At 32.8% G+C, this 22,330-nt stretch overlaps 3 protein-coding genes across 6 annotated transcripts; all 3 read right to left on the bottom strand.

Annotated features, from left to right (window-relative positions):
* Positions 1–529: 529 nt before the first annotated feature.
* Positions 530–7,457, bottom strand: LOC114421850 (tRNA (cytosine(34)-C(5))-methyltransferase-like). Its single transcript, XM_028387944.1, has 14 exons — positions 7,066–7,457; positions 6,918–6,984; positions 6,726–6,841; positions 6,466–6,532; positions 6,260–6,308; positions 6,050–6,135; positions 5,606–5,856; positions 5,461–5,516; positions 4,326–4,411; positions 3,659–3,751; positions 2,684–3,008; positions 1,981–2,510; positions 1,067–1,301; positions 530–982 (listed from the first exon to the last, which is right to left on the bottom strand). The coding sequence occupies exons 1-14, from the start codon at positions 7,326–7,328 to the stop codon at positions 744–746; spliced, it is 2,463 nt and encodes an 820-aa protein (XP_028243745.1). The 5' UTR covers positions 7,329–7,457; the 3' UTR covers positions 530–743.
* Positions 7,458–8,722: 1,265 nt separating this feature from the next.
* LOC114421849 (serine/threonine-protein kinase SAPK2-like) lies at positions 8,723–11,912 on the bottom strand. Its single transcript, XM_028387943.1, has 9 exons — positions 11,517–11,912; positions 11,330–11,404; positions 10,615–10,716; positions 10,148–10,201; positions 9,941–10,033; positions 9,753–9,845; positions 9,540–9,644; positions 9,339–9,437; positions 8,723–9,230 (listed from the first exon to the last, which is right to left on the bottom strand). Exons 1-9 carry the CDS (start codon positions 11,634–11,636, stop codon positions 8,934–8,936), a joined length of 1,038 nt encoding a protein of 345 aa, XP_028243744.1. The 5' UTR covers positions 11,637–11,912; the 3' UTR covers positions 8,723–8,933.
* Positions 11,913–18,346: 6,434 nt separating this feature from the next.
* Positions 18,347–22,155, bottom strand: LOC114422276 (pentatricopeptide repeat-containing protein At4g02750-like). Of its 4 annotated transcripts, none has more exons than XM_028388552.1 (3): positions 21,232–22,155; positions 19,030–19,947; positions 18,347–18,595 (listed from the first exon to the last, which is right to left on the bottom strand). In XM_028388552.1, exons 1-3 carry the CDS (start codon positions 21,995–21,997, stop codon positions 18,486–18,488), a joined length of 1,794 nt encoding a protein of 597 aa, XP_028244353.1. In that variant the 5' UTR covers positions 21,998–22,155; the 3' UTR covers positions 18,347–18,485. The 4 variants fall into 4 exon arrangements, with proteins under 4 accessions (XP_028244353.1, XP_028244354.1, XP_028244355.1 ...); XM_028388553.1 differs by having other exon boundaries at positions 18,347–18,524; positions 21,232–22,153; XM_028388554.1 differs by having other exon boundaries at positions 18,347–18,524; positions 19,037–19,947; positions 21,232–22,153.
* Positions 22,156–22,330: the final 175 nt, after the last annotated feature.

Below are 22,330 nucleotides of genomic sequence, written 5' to 3'. Positions count from 1 at the left end.
ACGTGTCAACCTTAAATAATTATTGTATGATATGTTTAGATATATATCACTTCATCAATAGTCATTGAGACACCCATTAGATGAGTTCCACACTTTTATATTACTTCAATTTAAAATTTTCATCTCATTTGTTCCTTTAAGTGAAAATAAAATAAAAAAGAGAAAAATAAACACTAAAATGATGTAAAACTCTTTTTTAGACTATTTTAATTTAAAATTATCATCACAGTTCACTTTTATTCAATTTCTTTTTACTCAACCAAAACCCTGAATGTATCGCGCCAATTCGAATTGATTTCAACTGCCAGTAAGTTCAACGGAAAAGTACGTCAAATATTGCACGTAGAGTATTGTCAATGTTAACTACCGCAATAGACATTTTAAGCATCTCAAACTAAAAGCAAGCAAGCACATTGTAGCTAGGACGACTAAAATCTACCAGTTCCATGTCAATAATAACTTAGATGCGCTAGGAACGACTTTACAAAAAAAAATTCATGTTGTACCTCTAAAGCGTATAGCAAAAGAGTTTCCCAGAAGCAATTTATGAAACCAAAACTATAGAATAATATTAATACAAATATGGACCAGCGCCTGTGTATGAAAATAATGACGAGTTTTTTCACTATCGTTTAACAAAAACAAGCAAAATAATGGTGGACAAAATCACCATTTCTGTAAATGACAAATAGCATAAATATCTGTTACAACAGAGTAAAGAATATCTGTTAAATAGTTCACTTTTAACTCACAGTAACTTTCACGCCATCATTTATACTGTTCAACTCTTGCACATCATTAGAGGATTTGTCTGCATGCCCAGAGGAACCCTTTTCAGTGTCAAACCGTATTAAAAGCCTTTCAAGTAGTTCTTGGCAGTCCATTGCAGTAACCATCACTGACAATCTCGCCCTACCCTTCCAGCATCCAATGGCTATCGTTGACTCATCCACTTGGAGAGACTCTGCAGCAAGTGTGTTCCCTGCAGAAAAAGAAGGTTTTATAAACAAATATGTCGATGCCAATGGGTATTAAACTTCTCTATGGCATGCGTGGTGATACATACCTATATGCAGAATTACCACACAACAGCCTGGCAATAGGTTTGCTGCCTTTTCACCAAACTCAGCATCATTAAAATCTTCAAATTTTACTTCTTTGTTCTGCAGAATATGCTTGAAGTCTGCAGGAGATGCATGCAGAATCTGCTTGGTTATGTATGGGAGAATAAGGGGCAATCCTTCGGATGATATCCGGAAAGCACATGATGCAGAGCTACCTTCTCGCGCTGTTTGTCTTTCCTGCAAGATGAAAGTATATTTCACTCGGTCTAAGGAATTAATCAAAGCTTATTTATCACAGACCTGGACTGACCAATAAATATTTCGCAATACAAGTAGGAATGAAATAAAATTTACTTATTACTAAATGGTGTAGATTGGGTCAATAACTAACAGAATGCATGTCACTTGTGATATTCTAGATCGATCCAAAAAGAATTTGGTTTGTAAAACTGTTATACATGAATTATTCATTTATTAGGTTACAATTAATCCTTAGTTCCTTACCATCATATGTCAAAATTAAATGAGAAATGACTATAATTCATATCCGATAAAAATCAACATGAATTAAACTGTCATAGAAATGCCTAGGTACGGAAACAATTTATGAAATGACTCAGAATTACTATCGACTTCTTTAACCTCAAAATGTCAAATAAATTTTACACGTCACTTTTACTAATCAAATTCTGACTAAATTTGTCTCCCTTGCCTAGATCAGTCTTCAATGCCTGTATAACTAGTAGCATCAACATAAACTACCTATGTTTTTGGGCCCCTTCTAATGAAGAAATTTTAACATCAACATAAACTATTTTTACAATTTGTAGCATGGAGGATAAATAAAGCAACCACATAAAATAATAATACTAACAAAAACAACAGTATCTCTTAATTGAGAATAAATTATACTTACAAACATCTTCAGGCCAATTGATGTTATTTTAAGTTGCTGCCCAACTTTGAAGTTCAACTCAAGAACATCCTTGACTGACTTGGAGATATAATAAATTCTTTTCACATGATTTGTATCACTGTTTCTTGTAACAAGGTGACCATTGAATGGAAAACGCTCATCAATTCCATAGAAATCCCTTATACTATTAATAATTGTTTCATCTTTGAAAAAGACAACAGGGTCAACACCCCTCCATTTGCCTTGAATTTGTAGCTTTCTTTTGCCTGGAACCCTCTTTGCTGTGTTTTGTACATTATCAGGTTCTTGAGTTTCCTTGGAATTCTGTTCTTCACATGTAACAGGACCAACTTCCAAATCTTCAGTGTTGGGTTCAGCGTCATCTACATTTTCCTCAGACACTGCTTTGAAGACTTCTTCGTGTGCACTTTCTGATGAAGTAATATGTGGTACTTGTGCATCATTAAGACTCTGGTTTGCGGGTTCTACATATTGCTCATCATTTTTTATTTTTGTTTGTTCTGTAATTGCTGCAAGAAAGAAAAAAAATCTATTATGGCAAGCAAAGAAAGGTCTGACAAAATGAACATAAACAGGGCAGAAATGGAAAATTGGAATTATTTTCCTATGTTCACCAAAATTTCATCACTATCTGTTAACAGACCAGAGAGAGAGAAACAAATATGGTCATAAGAAAAACTACCTGGCAGAGGAGAAACTTTTTGCAGTACAGCAATGAAGAAGGCTCCAGTGTTCTGATCATGAGGCACTATCCTCATGCAACGCTCTAGAGGGAAATCGCAAACTTCCGCACCAGACTCGGACATCACAGGATTCTCAACTGCTTGAACACCATCTCCAGCATTTCCATTAATACCATTAGTAACGCCCTCTGGATCAACACTACAACTACTATCCACAAGATCATGATGGCCTCTGCCAGAAGGAAACATACTGGAAAGAATTACACTTCTACGATACTTAGGAACATCTTTGTAAGAGACCAACCAAGTGCCCTTGTCATATACCTGCATCTCCAAAATCAAACACCTTTAAAAAAAATTTAATGCATGCAGCTACAAAACAAAGTTAACCCCTTCCACATTTGAAGCCACAAAAGGAACCAACAGCTTCTATAAAGAATGCATGTTCAAGTTGGATAAACTTAAGAATTTTCTGTTTAGAAATTGATTTTATACCATGGACATGAATGTTGGTAACTTGACAGACATTCAACATATCAAATAGCAGAAATTAGATTAGAAAGAATTCACTACCGGTCACATTCCAAACAAAAACAAATCAGAAAAACAGCATTTTAAGTGCATCAAAATTCAAACACAACTGATGAAACAAACATTTTCAGCCTAGCTTGCACCTAGTTTCTTTTACCCACAGCTACCGTAAGGAAAGTACACTACATTGGACACTGAATATCGTCCAGAGGAAAGAACAGAGGAAGATAAGAAAGCCAACCAGCCTTAACATTGTCAAATACTCAAATCACATAATGTAAGAGGGCATTGTCTCCAAGAGAATCCGCAAAGATGAGATACACACTAAAACTTTGAGATGTATAGGTAGGGAACATATTTGTTTATTAATATTACATGTATTTTCTTCAAAACTCTGACTTCTTAAAAAAATAAATGGTAAGTTGGTCACAGCAAACACAAACCTTCCATCTCCTGAGACCTGGCCGACGAATAAGTTGTGGAAGCTCACTAGAGACATCAAGAAGTTTAACAGACCCTCCACACCTTCGCAAAACCTGCAACATGACACAAAAGAGGGCATAAAGAAAAAAAAAGGATTGAGCAGCGCTTCTCTTTATATTCTCATTTGTCTTTTGCTAAAAGGAAAAAATGCTTTTAGTTAAAAAAATTGACTAAAAATGTTGTTTAATAACTTTTCCATAAGCTAAAAACTTAAAATAGTTTTGAAAAAGCACCAAATATTGCACTGGATTCTAGCAAAAACATCAGCGGTAAAATAAATACTCAGACTTAATTCACTGGTTATTTGTCATAAATTACCACCCAAAATATTCTTTAAAAAATGTTGGGAGTGAGAGGGAGAGAAACAATTCATGTAACATGGGAGAAAAAGCATTCATCTAGTTTGTCAGGAAGTGAAAGGGAGAGAAAACTGCATAGAATTGCTACACTGCAAACAGCCAAAGCAGTGAATGAGGAATAGGATGTAATTAATCTTAGAAATCAAACCATGCTTCAAATCAATGTAATTAATCTTTTTGTTGATATTAATATATCAAAGCACTTTTAAGGGGAAAGCTCAAAAAAAGCACGGCTTCAACAAAGTATAGAGCTTTCAAGGTAGATTACCTCAGCAACCACAGCTTCATTCTCAATAGGATTCATTGAGCATGTTGAATAGACCATTCTTCCACCAATTTTAAGTAGAGATAAACCTGAGAATGTTAATAGACAAAATCATCTTAGATAAATATCACAAACCCTAGTGCATTTCTATTTAGCCAAGACAAAAAACAAGGTAGTTTTTTTACCACACTATATCTGTTTATTAAAGTGAGCAAAAAGAGAAAATCAATTTAAAGTGCATAATATGAAACCATTCCTTGGTGTAAGAATGTCTGTCATCTTCAGAAGACACATAATAAGCACGATAATGATACATTGAGAAATGAGGAGTGCTAGTAACAATTTCATTCTAACACGTTATTATTGGTTTCCATAAATTGGAAATTACAAAATCATGTTGGGGGCTAATTAAAAAGGAGTAAGACACAATTTTTTGGTTTCCAATCAATTTCAGTCAATAATAGTGCATTAAAGAAATTGATGGAGGGTAATAAGCCTTTGAAAGTATATGTCAGGAGAAATAAGAAATAGGAGAATATTTCTTGAAGGGAAAACTCTTGTGTGCTGAGTGCCTGTAGTCCTGTACAGCAAATCTGGTCATTAAAACCAGATTTATTCAGAAATACAATCATTGTTTTGTATTTCTAAAATATAAATTCTTGGAAAATTACTGGTCTGGTCCTTCAGGCTCAACATAATGCAAATGTGCTCTCTTTCAAAGATTTGGAAAAAAGCACAGAACAGTAATTTACAAAGCAAACTTAATCTGGAAGCACAAAAAGTTTCACTTAATGATCCTGGTCAATTTAAACACACACACAGTCAGGGATGAATCCAATCATAGACTTAAGGCATCTTATAATCAATCTTCTTTTTTTAAATGGCTACAAAAATTTTCTGGTTGAGGGGAGGCTATCCTTGACCAAACTTCAGCAAGGATTTCTAGTGATTAGTGAAATAATATATTGCCTAAAGCAAATGTCTTGAACAAAAGGTCAATGTGAGACAACCCCTGTTGGCTATTACTAATTTTCTAGCTGAAAAAAAAGAGTATGATGATAGCACCATATAAGGAAACAGAACACAAGACTAATGTTGGCAGGCCCTAAATTGGAAACAGAAAGCAATCAAAAAGCACCTCGCATAGCAATTAAAACCTGTAGGCTGTGAAGGCCATGTCCCATCCCTGTGTTCCTGCAAAAAGGTAAAATAAGTATTAAAAATAGTTTAAAGATTGAAAAGAAGAAAAAAAAAGTGGAGCTAGATAAAGGAATAAAAACTACCATTTCCTCCATAGATCAGGTGCCTTACGAAGGGTACCATCTCCACTGCATGGGACATCACATAGAACACGATCAAATAACAGTTGGCTAATATTGTTATCTAACTCCATCCTTTCATAATTCCTGTTTAAACGGCATCCTGGGAAGTGCTGAGCTTCGTGATTTGTAACAATTAGGTTGGCTGTGCACATTCTTTTTGTTTGGTGGATGAGAAGATTACATCTTTGGACATCGAGATCATTTGCTATAACCTAATTATAAAAATAAAATAAAAATTAATAAAAACTGTTGCATATGTAGCTGGCCCAATCATTACAGGTCAAATTTAGATATCTCTTTAGTCAAGAAAATCAAAATGCTGCTAACTACCAAAATACATGATAAAAACAATGAATAAAGGGCAGAAACAGATATCAGCATTTTTGTAATTAAAACTGCACATACCATTCCATCAGGTAGTGATCTTGTTTTAGATGATTGGTGTATAATCTCAAGCAATTGGAATGTTTTTGAACCTGGTGCAGCACACACTGAAAAAAGGAAAGAAAAAATAAAATAGTCAGAATTGCTGAAGTTTGAATTCAAAATTAAGCAAATATAAATTAAGGGCTGGTAAAACAACATAAAGTACTTTATACACTACAAATTGCTTACTATCAAGCACAAAATGATCTGAATGCACATCCAAGAAGAGGGGAGGAACCTATATTTCAAACAACCATTAGAGTGACATTAGTTGAATTCTTGAAAGTTTATAACAATTAGTATCCTACAGGTACTAAAGAATTCAAAATTCTAAAATAAAAGAAAATCATTTTGTACCAACATGATTGATTAAAAGAGTATATAAAGTGACCCACCATACTGACAGCTTCCTGTCTTGTGATATTTCCAATCTCATTTTCTAGCTTTAAGAATTCATGGAACCTGAAAATTTTAACATAATCAGCAGATGCAGCAATTGGCATAACATTTCAATTCTTAATTTGGCAGTAGCATGTTCATGCATTTCAATAAATATAAGAACAAGAGAGCCCAAATCGCAGTCGAGGTGGCTCCATCAACCCCACGCCACCAATATATAACATATAGATCGTCGGAAATTATATTCAATATTCACCTCTCAAGTGTTTGGTTCTTCCTGAGCTGCATCCTGGAAAAATTAGAATGCCAAGCGAAGTTCCCAGGGTACCACAGCAACGGCCGAATAGCCTCCGTCTCACCTCCTTCAACAACCTACAAGCGACAATTCAGTTCACAACCAAAAATAAACACTAACAAAAAAAAAAAAAAACGGAAGCAGGTAACGTACCTCGTCGCGAAGAGAATGCAGGAAGTCATTCTCCAATTGAGAACGAAGGTCGTCGGAAAACTGGCTACTGCAATTGCGAAACAAAACGACATTCGAATGAGAAAAGAGAACAATAGAATGGAGAGTATGTGATTGTTGTTAGTCTGACCTAGAGTTGATTCTGAAGGTTGCGGGCAATGGAGTTCTGAGAACTGCGACGAATTGGTCCCAGTGTTGCGGGTCCACTATCCCCTGCTCTTTGTAGTAGAAATCGAAAGCGGCGTTCTCAGTGGCGAAGGGAGTCCACGGGGGATTGTTTTCGTTGGAAGAAGGATTGGGATCCGATTTGGAACGCTTCCACACGTTATCTCTGCTCTGCCGGAAGTGCTTTCTCTGAGTTCGGGATCTGCCTCCTCTCCCCCCACCACCCATTGTTGTCGTCGCAGATTGCTTCTGATTCTGCTTCGCCGGCAAGTTATGCCGTTAGGCTTTTGGTAGGGTTTTGGCAAATCTCGTGCGCTTCAGTAATTGATTGGGCTTTTCTGTCTCGGCAACTCGCCCAAATATACCTGGGCCTGTGCCAATCCAAGCTTTTTCCTTCCAATATAGAGTATTTACCAAAAAATATAATTTTTTTACTTGTAGTTCCATGAATTTTTTTAATAGATTTTAGTTAGCCTACAATATAAATGAGTTAATTGTTTTTTCCCTATAGTCGATTTCCGCTTTTAATCCCTAAAAAAATTGATCGATGTTAGTCCTAATAAATTTTCTCGCATCTGTCTTTTGTTTTGGTGCTGTAGGCATCTCCTTTGATAGGTTGCAATTTTCTGTGAATTTGTTTTACTTCTCAACGATATATAAAAAAAATTGAAGAAGAGAAGAGCGTTAAGTGTCTTAAATACTTGAGGTGGAACCATGACCAGCACCTAACGAGCAATGACATTAATTTCCTTTCTTAAAGGAATGCACAATGTTTTAGTATAGATGGATTATCGACTTGTCTAATTTATTTTTTTTCTGAATGAACAGGATAAAGAAACACCCCAACACCAAGAATATTCTTGTCTAATATTTATATTATATACTTATTTCTCCCGTAAATTACATGTTATATTGAAAAAAATTGATTAAAAAATAGCTTTTATTCTTCAAGATACTAAAATCAAACTTAACTTTACAAAATATATTGAAGCCTTAAACTATATTATTAAGTTGGTAGATGATGCGATCCTTTAAACATGGTGATCGATGTTTAATTCTCTGATAATGCATATAGAAAAATTTTATTAGGAAAGACAAATAATTTTATTTCTTAAATATATTATTTGGAATTTAATGGTATAACAACATTAGTGATTATGATAATAATAACAACAAAACAGAATGAGAGAAATGATAGATATGACAATGATAATGATAAAGAGAAAAAATAACTATTATCTTAATATTTTATAATTCTGCTATTTTTTAAAATAAAAATAAGAAATACACTTCACTAATATGATATGATAAGAGAATAAAGAAAGTTCTAGCCATCAAAAAGTCTTTAAAGTTAATTTGAAATTTGAAAATTTATATATTTTCAATTAAAAAAATTAACAAAAGGTTAGTATTTTAGTCATTTTTAAGGAGAGCATGATGCATCAGCATCCCTCATATTACATTAGTTGTCTAGTGCTTTTAGACGATGTCGATACAACGACAATGATAGATCAGTTATTATTCAAATGTGAATTTGTCATTTAACGTTTTATAGAATAATAATTACATGAAAACGAGACATCGCAAATTATTTATTTATAATATATAGAGAGAGAGAAAAGGGAAGAAAGAAAGCCAAGCTACTACTATATTATTAATCATTACATATGCATACAGTCTTGATTTTTTGGCTAAGCATTAAAAAAACGAAGAAAGCAGTAAAGGCTAGAGAGGTTTTGTTTGATTCTTCCCTATCTATCTCGTCAAGGAACAACATCTTATCTTAAACTGCTTTTGAGGGAGAAATAGTGTGCAAAGTGCAAGCATCATCATTCACAATGCACAGACAAAATCACCGCTTGTCTCAATGTCATCGATGTCAGCATCCGCATCAATATCATCGAGGTCCATGCTGCCCCCAACAAATTGCTCACCAACTTTTGGGCCCTCACCCGGTTTCCTAGCCTCTTGAACTATGGCCAGTATTTCTTCAATGCTTTGAGTGATTTCAGATGACTCTTCATTCACATGATCATCATTCTGCAACACCCCTTCGCCCTCGTCCATAAATTCTAGTGGCAAATTCTTTAGGAACCAAGGGTGCATTTTAATCTCTGGTATGGTAATTCTCTGCTTCCAATTAATAATATAACCCAAAGTTAACATCATATAATAATAATAATAATAATAATAAATGTTATTATGTTATGCAACAAATTAACATATAAATAATTGTACCTTTTCCGGGTTGGCCACAAATATTCTAGACAAAAGGTGCCTACACTCTTTACTGATTCGTACATAGTCTGGAATTGAATAGTGGACACTAAGAATTCGCTGTCAAAATTATCCAAAATTAATAAATTAATTAATTGTGTGACTAATTTATTACACTAGGAAAACTAAAAGGGAACTCGTATTATTATTGGTCCAACTAACCTGAAGTGTTTTTCTGAAGTTTCTTGGGTCTTCTGGGTCTTCAAAAGGATATGCTCCAACCAACATCACATATAAGGTCACCCCACAAGACCAAACATCCGCGACCTAATCATTCTCAAGGATAAGAACTTATCAGTGGCCAAACATTTGCTCCAAATGAGTGAAGCCACGGTTACATGATTGGAAAGGGAAATTTAGATGATGTATAGTTACCTTCCCATCATATTCTCTTCTTGACAAAACCTCTGGTGCAATATAGGCAGGGGTTCCTACCGTTGATTTTGGCTGGGAGTGCAAAACAGATGACTGAAGAAAGATCCGAACGTAAAGTTGAGTAATTAACTAGAATTTGAAACATCATGTTAAATGAAATTAAGTAGTAATAATTAATAAGTTCTTGCCTTTGAGTAACCAAAGTCACAGATTTTAAGTCGTGGTGCTGAGCTTCCATCTAGAAGTGTGTTTTCCAGCTTAAGATCTCTGTGGCAAATTTCCTGCGACAAAATTACACCTTCAATTTCAGCTAGTTTAAAGTAGTATGACTTAATTTGAATCATGTATTGAAAAATATAAACCATTTAGATTCAGATTAGACAAAAATACGGTACCATTGAATGGCAATAGCTGACTCCAGAAATCAGTTGCTGAAAGAAATATCTCGCCTATGCATGGAAAAGGAGAAATTAGTATGAAATTTTCTGTTTACAAGTATCTAGAATGTGAAATAAAGAAATACTATGTATAAAATAAAATTAAAAAAAAAAGAGTCTAGATACGATGTACAAATTAAATAGAGTTAAATACAAAAAATTAAATTATATGAAAGCAGCCAACAGGCTATCAACTTGCCATTTGAAATTTCACACACTACTATGTATATTTGTTTAAAGAATAAACAGTACTCCCACTTTGTTTCATGCAAAATGTAAAGTTGATGCAATCTTAATTTATTACTGTTTTGGAATCTAAAAAGGTCAATAATACAATGGCCATCTTGGACAAAAGCACTATCATAAAGCCACAGAAGCTTTTCGTTATCAATTATTATAAATGATTAAAATCTAATCTAATCTACCTCGTCCTCACTGAATCTCCCAGCACTGCATATTCTTTCAAACAGTTCTCCCCCGGAAGCATATTCCATGACTATTGCAAGATGAGTTGGAGTAAGCAACAACTGCGATGAATTATGTCACAAATCGGCATAAAAGTCAAGATGCAGTTAGCTAACATGTTATAGATCACACCTAGACTAGTCATTTAGTTACAATAATATACATAAATGAGGAGCGACAAAAGATAAATCGAACTTTGAATGAAGAGGAAACGTAACATCTCATGTTGCAAGAGTAAAGGAGTAATGTGTGTCTTCTTTCAAAGCACCCATCTTTTTTGCCTGAGAAAGAATTTTTTAAATCAAATTGAAAAGATTTCTTGTTCGGTTCTTTACACGATTCTGGAAATTCTTATTAAGAAAAACCAAAAAAATGACCCTAAATATTGAGATCCTTCGTGGAACTGTATATGGTAGAGAATAAAACTGAATTATGAGGAAGATAGAAAGAAACCATGCTTTAATAACCCGTCTCGAATATTTATTCCATTATGGGACAAAATTGAATTTAGGACAAGAGTTTAGGTGTATATGTCCCTGGATGCATATAGATTTTCATTTTTCACAAAATTGGTAAGAAGTAGATAAAGAAAGGGAGTGATTTTCTTCAGAGAAAGCAAATAATTACACTTTGAGTTTATACTCATTGAAACCAAAAACGTCTCCAATTCCGTACCTCTTTAAATCTAATGATATTGGGATGCTTCAAGGACCTATGATTTATAATCTCTCTTTGCACGTGTTCATCAATCTGCAAAACCCAATAGAACCCCATTAACAAAGGACAATCTAAAGAACATATGTACACAAGACAAGATTAAGATATGACAAAAGAAAAGATACATGGAATTTGAAAATAGAACCTTGAAGCCTCTCTCAATGAACTTGATAGCATATAATTCACCACTCCATTTTTCCTTGACCAGCTTTGCCACACCAAAGTTTCCTGACCCAATATCTTTAATTATCTCATACCGTTCCATGGTTAAGCTTGCAAGCTTGAATTGATCGAACTCTCTCTATAATAACTATCAGCAACAGGGTGTTGTTGTATTAATTGAGGTGTGTGAACTAGCCAATCTTTCTATCTTGCTTTTCTTATTGGACTTGTACTACTTGTTTGCGTGTAGCATCGCATCTTTTTTATGGCCTCCAAATTCCAATGCACAAAAGTTTGCAATAAAAGATGATTGGGTTCTGGGTTTAGATGCCCTTGTTGCAAATTACAATTGGACTGCCACTATACCTTCAGACACAGGACTTTGTATGTCAGAAATATATACTGTATTTAGTTTAGGTAGGTATAATTTATGAGAGATGACATATCCTTTTTTATTTTTTCCTTTATAATGATCTTAATATCTTATAAAAAAAATACAGTGAACAACATACTGTTTTTAATATATTGAAAACACAAAACTATTTGAAATTTACTTAGAGAATATTGTAAAAGAATGAAAACTAGTATTTACTATATCTTATAATTACATATTTTAAGTATAATTGAATTATTATTTGATAGTATGTATGAATACGATATCAGTATTATACGTGAAAACTTTTCGCATTATGGTCTGCAATTTTGTTCACATCAGATAACAATCCTCACATAAGGAATCTCACTAATCCGAGTATGAAGGATAAAACTCTTTTACCAAGTTTTAATATGATTACTTATTAAAAAATGAATCACAAAATAATAGTTAAATTTATAATCAGATGCTTCAATTAAAAAGAAAATTGGAATTTATATATTTGTCTATAAAACAAAGGGGAAAAAGTGAAGTAAAACTATTGGTTTATTAAACATATGTAAAAAAAGTAATATTATAGAAATAAATATTACTTTAAACCTTGTAATTTAAAACCTTCTATTCAAGGTTTTAAAACAGTTTGTGGCTGAAACTTTAATGTCTGTCTCTACAATTGTGAGCTTATTTGTCATATTTTTTTTCTTCTTTTCGAATTGTAACATAAGATATTCTCATGATGATAATAAATCATGAGATTAGTCTCTTAAAGAAAGTAAAGTAAAAAAAAACTATTAAATGAATAATATGTTATAATTAAATAAAATGTCAGAGATAAAAAAAAGTGACACATGGCATAAACGCATTGGCTGAAATTAGTAGCAGACAAACAAAGATTTTGATCCGACGATGCAGTGGATTGTTTTGAGGACCAAACGTCGGGTAAGGACAGCGACGCATACTCGCCCTTGGAGGAACGCGAACATGCTCAAACTCAGAAGGCGAGTCAACTGGTGTTGACCATTTTGAGGGTCAGGAGCGCGAGTATCAAAACTTTACTACTCTCAGCGAGTGGGTGTGGGTGCGCACTACAGAGAAGTAATAAGCGAATGAATGGGGTACTAGTTACGACTTACGAGGTGGAGCAGCTCACAGCCATGCTTAGACAGTTTTGGAGAAGGCCTTATCTGACACCTCATTACAGATTTAATTAAATTGCATCATATTTATTATAAAAGTTATAAAATAACATAAGATATATATTATAATTTTATGTATTTCAATAAAAAATTGGCTCTTGTATAAACGGAATTATCTTATATGTTAGAACTGATGGTTTTTTTGGAAAAAAATTTACCCTGGGTTTTCTCTTCAGTTTGAACTTTTAGCATACAACTATATTAAATATTTCAAAGAAAATTTTGTCGTTCGTAATTTTATCTAAAGATAAAATTGTCTACAAAATATGTGTTTTATAAAAAACTAAAAATTAATACAAATCCAAGCTTAATCAACTTGTTTCATGAGTCACAATGTCCACTTACATTATTTAATAGTTTACAAAATATTTTTTTTACATAATTTAAAAAAAAAATTGTAATGTACCTTTTTTATATTGAAATATTTAAAATATTGCCATGTAATTAGCGTTTTTATTCCTTCTAATCGTAATATTAAAAGACTATTTTAAAAAAACGAGTAATAATTTAAAATGGAGTAAGTAATTTTTCTCGAATAATTTGTTGCTTTACAAATTAAAACGAATGCTCTTTTGACTATTCAGGAAGAAAGCACAGTATTTTGAGATCTTAATATATATATATATATATATATATATATATATATATATTATTTAATGATTACTCTTTGTTTTATTTCTATAAAATAAACTAAACTGAAATAAAATAGAATATTTTAACTTTATAGCTAGTGGCATGGAGGCCTTTCTTATAATACCTCTCCTCACCGAGAAATGTAATTTTATCATTATTTAACAATATTGGTATAGTTTTATTTTGTATATTTTTATTTATATTCATGTTATAGCTTTTAACTAAATTTCAAAACATTTTTATGTGTAAGGAAACTATTGATATTTATTTATTGTTTTTAATTAATAGTTGAACAATTCTTGCGAATATTATTGACTAACGAATGGTTGATAGCTTGTCAATTTAATGATAAAGAATACTAGTAATACATGGATGCTCTGATTTTTCACTTAATTGCTCAATGATTTATATTTAGATAAAGATAAATGTTAACACACTCTTTTGAATACATTTTATATTATTTATTGAGATAATTTTCATTTTTTGGACATCACACAAAATAATCAATTTTTAAGGGTATAACAATACTTTTACATTTTACTATTTTTTTTTACTTTATTTTTAGTTATTTCTCTTAAATCAAACAACTCAAAAATTTATTTTATTTTGGTATATTTCTCTTTTTTATATAGTTATCTCCTTCTAACTAAGCAGAGCGTAACGATTGTGTTATCACTCAAAAATATTTTTTTAGCAAGCTATTTCTTATCTTTTTGTATAAATATGTGTTTGGAAAAGGTTGGAAACACAATCAAACAAATGCATCTTTACAATTATCTTTTCCGCCTATTTTTCTTTCAAATTACTTGTTCCTGTCTTGCTATTTTCAAATTCATTTATGTTTTGATATAGTATATCTCTAAATTTCGTTACAATTCATTTCCAAAGTGGTTTTCTGAGTAATTTGAAAACCCAATACAGTTGATACATATTTCTCCTTTCAACTCCAAATTAATTGATTATGAATTTAAATTTTGAAATTGCGTTAAAGCAAAAGTTAATGGAAACACATTCAACTAATCTTATTATTTCATGCAACAACAGATTAAAATCAACCATTATCAATATCTCACTTAGGTGCATCCATCACATGTATACAAAAATAGTCATGCCACACAAATCTTACCACATAATATTCGATCCAAGACTCTAAGTCATTCGGAGCAATTTCTTTAAAAAATAGTAAAAATAAAAATAATTGTTATTATTGTAATACATATGAAAACAAAATATGAGATGAAATAAAATATCAAGTTGAATAAGTTGTGAAAGTATCTGGTGGACATAAATGACAACAAAACTAAGAAAAAAAAGCAAAATTTGATAACGGCTGAAAAATTAGAGATGGACAATGTGTTCAAATTATAAAATTAGAGAAAGTAAAAAAATCACTATATTTATATATATTTTCTTAAAGTGAAGAGCTGCTGCCACATCAATTATGAAGCAAAGTTCATACAAGACAATCTCCCCAAGGGTCATCATCTCGACAAACCATCACTAACAATTTAAGCCTAAACTTAAATTGGATAATAAAAAGCGTAAAATATAGTAGTACTAAACTTAAATTTTATGTAACAGAAACTATGTACCTGCCAGAGAAATTGCGTGGTGTTTGACTATTTGCATATATTTGAGTTCATCAAACAATGTGCATATTCATAAAATAGTAAATGGAAGGTATTTTTTAAATGTATACTAGTATTAAATAATTACAAAAAATAACAAATATCTTTAAATTTTTGAATTAGAGATTAATTACATTTCTGATTTTGTGATTACTATTTATTCAAATTTTTGACATGTAATAAAAATCAAATACTTTTATTTCACGAAATATAACTCCATTGACAAATTAGATTTATCTTATGTGTATGTGGTTGGAAGTTGCAAGTTGTAGCATGGAAACTTGATTGAATGAAGGGAGAATTCAGAGTTAGAGTGTAAGCAAAAGCAATATTTTTGGGAAGGTGGTGGGGCCAGCACTGTCCTTGGGAGAGGGATGGTGGTGGGCCCCATTTTTCTTTGTTTGGGGAATGGTGGAAGAAAGCCAAGGAAAAGTGGTGCATCCAAAAGCATGAACGGTTGTGGTGAGTGTCATGAGAAGAAGGAAATGTTAAGTGGGGACTTTTCTTCACTTCGGTTTGAGAGAGAAACACTGTACACTGCAGCCAAGCCATCATTTTCATGGATTTCTGTCACCACATGCCATTCTATCGCCCCCACCTTCAATTTACTATTGTTTGAATTACATTTTTGTAAACTTAAATTTTAAGTATACTTTTGTTTATAAAAGTATGTTAAGTTTTTTTTTCCCATAAAAATGAGTTTATAGATAAAATTTTATTTTTGAACATGTTTTTGGAGATTATTAAACATAATTCTTATTTTATTTTCAAATATATTTTTAAAATACTTTACTAAAAATCCAAACATACTCGTCTTAGAATGTTTATACATGCTTTATCTAAAATTTGTACATGCTGCATTAAATTTATAAGTTAGTTAAATATTTTTTAATTATGTTATTCTATACTTTTGAATTCTTTAACTGATGATTTTATATTTTTAATTTTTAACTTTCAGCTAATTTGGTTAAATATAACGTTAATAAAATGCAATTCTAATTCAATTTATTTTCATATTTTTTAAAAAAATAAATAACTATTCCCTTTCTACAATTAAACTGAAAAAATGCTATTGTCATTTTGCATCTTAGGAATTTTTTTTCTTAAACAAATGATAAAAATTAGATATTTTTATCCCATGTCTTTCACTATTCCCTTTCTATTTTCATCTATTATAGGTCTATTCAAAGAAACGTGGTGCAGTGTAAGTGATTATGTGATATTACATCTATACCAATAATTTTGAGTTCCTTAATTACGTCTTATCCCTCAATTCTTCATTTCATTATTGTATGTAGTGATCAAATACTATGTATATATTATCCAACAAACCTCAATTTGTCGAGGGTGTAGTGAATGACTGATAGCCGATTTCTTTGAAAGTTAACACACTTGGGTGGTGACGGCATAATCTTGAAAATTTTAGCATACTGGGTAGGAAAGCCTAATAAAATAGTCCAACCTAATTACGTTACGCGGAAAATGAAATTTGTCATAACGACTAATAACTAATTTTCAACGTTAATCTGTAAGCCGAGTGAGAATGGGTAGCATTAATTGGATTGAGCTTTTTTTTTTTTTTATAATGAATGGCGTGTTATGTTTTTTTTTTTTAATCATTATGGCGTTTTTTTTTTTTTTTGTTGAGTTCATTATTGCGTGTTATGTTTACTTGTCTGGAGGATAAAGTTAATTTAAAATTATAACAGTTATTAAAAAAATTAACTGTTGACATTTAAGAATTTATTTTAGGGTTTTCTTAACTAACCCCAACTAAATATGAGATTAAACAACCCCATTTCTATGTGGCTTAATAAAATTACAATTATTTGTTTAGATTTTTTTTGGAAATTGCTATTTCCACTCCCTCTTTCTACTTATACACTTTCCTTTCAAATTTGTTTACCTAAAATATCCTCTCACCTTCTGGAATTTATTTACATTCCTCTTTTCAGAATATAACTTCCGGAAGGCAATTCTATCTCAACCGCAAAAGATAAATCACAATGTAATACATTTTATATTTAGATACATGTGATCCAAAATCACTTAAAGCAATACTAGGACTCAGGCAAACTAGAATACTTTCTAAGCATCAGCCACCAAAGTGTGTACTTAATTGTTCCACATTGCATATTCCAAACCGGACATTCTCAGAACTAAACACTGGAAACAACATTCTCAGGGCAAAATACTAACTCATATCTTTATACTGCAGAATCAACTACTAAAAACTCACATAGGTAGCAGCTTCCCAGAATGCTAGTACAAGAGGAATTGCAAGCTACCAAGTTTGTTCCTAATTGTGTAATTTTGCTTCTTATAGAAACCCACATCAGGGTAACATTCTACCCGTGTCCATGTTGTATATAGTATAAACATTATGCAAGCCTGTGTCTTATTAAACATAAAAGCATTTTCAGTTACACAATTTTTCAAGCAACTTCCAGAACCACACTTTCAGCTAATATTTTGTTTGATCTGTAGAAATTATAAACAGATGCATCTGTTCAAGTAATTGAACTAAACCTCCTTGATACACTTTTAGCTAATAGTTTGAAGGGACCACATTCTATAATCTCAATTCAAAAACATCCTGCATTGTTCAATTTGATTTTAGAGAAGAAAAAAAATACTTATCAAGAGAGAGGAAAATACAAGACAGCATGATATCCTATTCCCCCACCCTTGGTTTTTTTAAAATGCTACATACATTAGTTTTTTATTCTTATCTCACAGTTCATAGATATTTGGCCCCACTATCAGGCAAAATTTATGGTTTACTGAGAATTTAAGACAATTTTTTTAAAAAAAAAAATTAATTCAACTTTAAAGGAAATGAGAGTATTTGATAGTATTGATGATAAAGAAATGATTTGTCACATTCGAAGTATGAAATTGCATAATAAACAATTGTAATCTTTAACTTGTTATTTTACACATTGCTAGTATATTTTGTTTTGCAAATAAAAAAACTTAGAAGTTTTTTTTTTTTTGTGCGCGAGCGTGTGTACATATAGTTTAACACAATCATGAAGGAATGGAAAACTTTCTAAATGCAGTTTCCAAGGAAGACGCAACAAAATCTGCATGAAATTGCAGGAATGATCAAGTTAGGGGTCTCAGTAATCAAATTGGGTCTGCCTTTTGCAATGATCTTCCTGGGAGAAAATGACAAGTATATAAGACATTGGAGAAATTACTTTCTTACAACATTGCCTTACAATTTCTCCTACAATCATAAAAATAATAATAACAAGAGATAAATATAAAATAAAATGAGCAAAATCATAAAAAGATAGAAAAAAGATTAATGGCTTAATTGATTTGTGATTTATGTTTTTGTTTTCTTTCCGTTTCATTTGTTTTGAGATGTAAAAAATTGTTGAATAAATAAATACTTAACTTCCGATATTTTGGTGAGAGAGAACCCTATAGCTAAGTATGGACGACATCAATTTACCAATGTTGTCATCCCTTAGATCTTCCCAGCTCCCTATTATTAATTATTAAATTGAACATTTGACTTGAAATTTCTTATTCCCAGATTTTTATCTGTAAAATTTAGAGCTACTATGGCAATAAGTGCTGAAGCTTAAAGTTAGAACTACTATGACATGCCCATCTTAACTTGCAGCCTTTAAAAGAAAATTTCTTCATAGTTACCTTTTACCTTCATATGTAATGTTATTCTCCTTAAAGCAACATGAATATCATTAATATTAGGATGTGATGGATCCCCTCCAACGAAATAATGGGTTTTGTTTCCAATCTGCAACCAACTATAAGCTGTTTGTTTCTTAACTCCTTGCTCTTTCATCAGAATCCTGATTCTATGGACATCCTTCCATTTGCCAGCAGCAGCATATATATTAGACAGCATAACATAGGCACCAGAATTAAAAGGATCCAAATTCAAAATTCTTCTAGCTGCCAGTTCCCCTAATTCCACGTTTAAATGAACACTACAGGCTGCAAGCACAGCACCCCAGATGCTGGAATCTGCCTTGAATGGCATCTCATTGATTATTTTGCAAGCTCTCTGCAACTGACCTGCTCGACTCATCACGTCAACTAAGCAAGCATAGTGCTCAGACCTTGGTGGAATACCATAATTATCAACCATCAAACTAAATAGATTCATGCTCTCATTAACCTTCCCAGCACGACAACACGCAGATAGTAAACTCAGAAAAGTTATGCCATCAGGTTGAACACTGACTGTCACCATCTGGTCAAAGTAGGAGCGTGCTTTGTCATACAGACCATGCTGTGCAAATGCAGCAATGATAGTGTTCCATGAAACAAGGTCCGGATGGGAAATTTGTCCAAAAACTAACTCAGAATCAACAATTCCACCACATTTGCTGTGCACAGTAATCAGGGCATTACATACTGACAAATCTGAATCAAAGCCATGCTTAATTAAAAGAGCATGCGCCTTGCTTCCTTCTTCGAGTGATGCAAGACTTGCACAGGCAATGAAAACTGAAACAAAAGTCAAGTCATCTGGTTGCATACCAGTCCTGATCATTTGTGAAAACAAATTCAGTGCCTCTTCCCCTCTCCCATTTTGTGCATAACCTACAAACGATGAATCAATTGTGAAAAGATGGAATAATAAAGAAAAAAAATTGTAATGACAGAGTAGAAGAAAACTACCTCCTCCTAGGACCAAAAGTTATTGTTTTTTCTCAACAATTTAATTAAAATATGTTTTAAACGGATAAGGCTTTTCTAAATTGAGCTTAATTTTAGAGCAAGCAGGGAATAATAGTCCCCTTTGGTTTAATTTAAATGTGTCGCAATCTAGGTGTGTTTACTGAAATTTAGGGCTGTACACATTTTTTTACATCAGAGACTTGGGTTTTTTTGTTTATGCTTAAAAAATGATTATGTGATCCAACATGTTTTTAGATTCTTTTAGAAGCTACTATTTTTAGCTTAGGAGAAAAGCAATGATACAGTTTTATTTATTTATTTTAAAGATAATAAAATTATATTAGAGAAAAAAAGACACAATTCTTATCAGATATAAATAATCGGACTTAAAAGTTAATTAAAACAAGTCCTTTTTTGATAAAAAAAAAAAAAGAGTATCTATATTGAATATAACTATATTAATATTACTTATATTACATAACAGGCAAAGAGGATCCGATATTTTTTTTTTCAAAAGACTTACATATAGTTACATGATTATTATACACCTTAATAGAACTAGACTCCAATGCAATAAGTCAGACAGTTAGGCTTCTAGTTGTTATTCGTTCCTTTTTAAAAATAAGTAAAATTTAATGAAAGCTTTCCCATAACAAGAGCATCTAGGATAGAAGATGCAGCAGCATGAAATGAGCAGAGCTAACTACATCATCATTGCCAAGAACAGCCGTGAGATGCTTAGGATGCCTTTGCCAAGTTGGACTTTTGCTCTATAACAGGGTTATTCTGAAGAAAATCTTAAACCACTGGTTTCCTGTGAATAAAACAATGAAGGCTGAAACCTAGATAGGTGGGAAATGGCCCAATTTGATAAATCACAATCCTGAAGCTCTATATCATATGTAAGGATACCCACAAATTCAAAAATGCCATTCAAATTTCAGTTCAGACTCTGGAGAATAATCATATTCATATACAAGGAAGTGAATTGTCAATTTGTTATCAATACCAGACACCAAGGCAAAGACAATAGCTAGAAGCCTAACTACCTAGCTTTTATTAAAACACATCTAATTAAAAAAAAAAAACTTTTCTCAACAAAAAATAAAATAAATCACAAACACTTTTCAGTTATAAGCTAACTACTAGCGAGGATTACACAATGGCGTGGAGGTTGAAAGTTTGAAATGTTAAAGCTTAGCTTACCCGTCATAATTATATTCCAAGAAACGAGATCTCTGCACCGAATCTCTTGAAACAAATCCCTCGCATCTTCCATCCTCCCTTCTTTACAAAACCCAGTAATCATAGCGGTCCTCGCAACATCATTCTTCTGCGGCATTCTCACAAACACTTCCCACGCTTCCTCGCACAACCCATTCTCCACCAAACCATTTATCATCACAACCCATGACACCGAGTTCCTTCGAGGCATAGCTTCGAACAGCGCCCTCGCGCGCCCAATCCCTCCCTCCACCCTCGCGTACCCATCCACCATCGCGGTGTATGACACGACGTTCGGACACGGCATCGCTTCGAAGAGCCTCTGCGCGTCCTTCATGCGGCCGCACCTCGCGAGCCCTGAGATGATGGCGTTGTACGACGCGGCGTTCTTCTCTGGCGCGGCGGCGAGGTAGCGGAACGCGTCCTGGAGGTTGTCGTTTTGGACGCAGGCGGCGATGATGGAGTTCCAGGAAACGACGTTGCGAAGCGGCATGGAGTGGAAGAGTGCTTTGGAGCGTTGGAGAAGGCCGTTTTGCCAGTAGGCGGAGAGCATGGAGTTCCACGTGACGACGTCTTTTGTTGCCATTTCGTCGAACAGTTTGCGTGCGGCGTCGACTTTCCCGGCGCGTGAGAGGGCGACGATGTCGAGGTTCGCGTGGTACATATCCCGAGTGGAGGAGAAAAGGGTCGCGAGCACGAAGAAGGAGTGGCGTTGGCGCCAAAAGGTTGGGACTAGGCTAGTGAGCATGGAGTGTGTGCAAGTTACACTGCCATCTTCAGTTAACAGTTAAGGATGCTATTTACTCGCTGGAACTAAAAATAATATTACAGGAATTAGAATCAAAACAAAAGTATTTTAAAAACTTAAATCATAATTCGAATCAAAAGCTTTTTTGTTTTTTAAATGGCTATACAGCATCAGCTATTATCCAAATTCCCTATTCAATCTCCAATTAGATCTTACGACTAACTAGATTTAAAACTGACTTTATTTTAGTTGCTCAGGTTTGTTTATGTTATATTTTAATTTTGACATGTACATTTTTTTTATAATTTTAATATGTAAATTTATTATTTTTTG

The sequence above is a fragment of the Glycine soja genome, chromosome 8 (assembly GCF_004193775.1).
Source record: "Glycine soja cultivar W05 chromosome 8, ASM419377v2, whole genome shotgun sequence".
Taxonomy (NCBI): Eukaryota; Viridiplantae; Streptophyta; class Magnoliopsida; order Fabales; family Fabaceae; genus Glycine; species Glycine soja.
The sequence above is the reverse complement of the archived record's forward strand: the minus strand, read 5'-3'. Positions and strand labels throughout refer to the sequence as shown.

Bases quoted from the DNA above. Each gene is read 5' to 3' on its own strand.
- LOC114421850 (XM_028387944.1), bottom strand. From the start codon at position 7,328: ATGGGTGGTGGGGGGAGAGGAGGCAGATCCCGAACTCAGAGAAAGCAC. The intron at 6,985-7,065 runs GTCAGACTAACA...TCGCAATTGCAG, and splicing joins ACCTTCAGAATCAACTCTAG to TAGCCAGTTTTCCGACGACC. The intron at 3,752-4,325 runs GTAATCTACCTT...GTCATGTTGCAG, and splicing joins ATGAAGCTGTGGTTGCTGAG to GTTTTGCGAAGGTGTGGAGG.
- LOC114421849 (XM_028387943.1), bottom strand. From the start codon at position 11,636: ATGGAACGGTATGAGATAATTAAAGATATTGGGTCAGGAAACTTTGGT. The intron at 9,645-9,752 runs GTAACTATACAT...GAGAATGATTAG, and splicing joins GAAGAGAATATGATGGGAAG to GTCGCGGATGTTTGGTCTTG. The intron at 9,231-9,338 runs GTACAATTATTT...AATTGGAAGCAG, and splicing joins TTGTGGCCAACCCGGAAAAG to AGAATTACCATACCAGAGAT.
- LOC114422276 (XM_028388552.1), bottom strand. From the start codon at position 21,997: ATGCTCACTAGCCTAGTCCCAACCTTTTGGCGCCAACGCCACTCCTTC. The intron at 19,948-21,231 runs GTAAGCTAAGCT...CATCGTTTGTAG, and splicing joins TTGGAATATAATTATGACGG to GTTATGCACAAAATGGGAGA. The intron at 18,596-19,029 runs GTAACTATGAAG...TTATGATTGTAG, and splicing joins ATTACATATGAAGGTAAAAG to GAGAAATTGTAAGGCAATGT.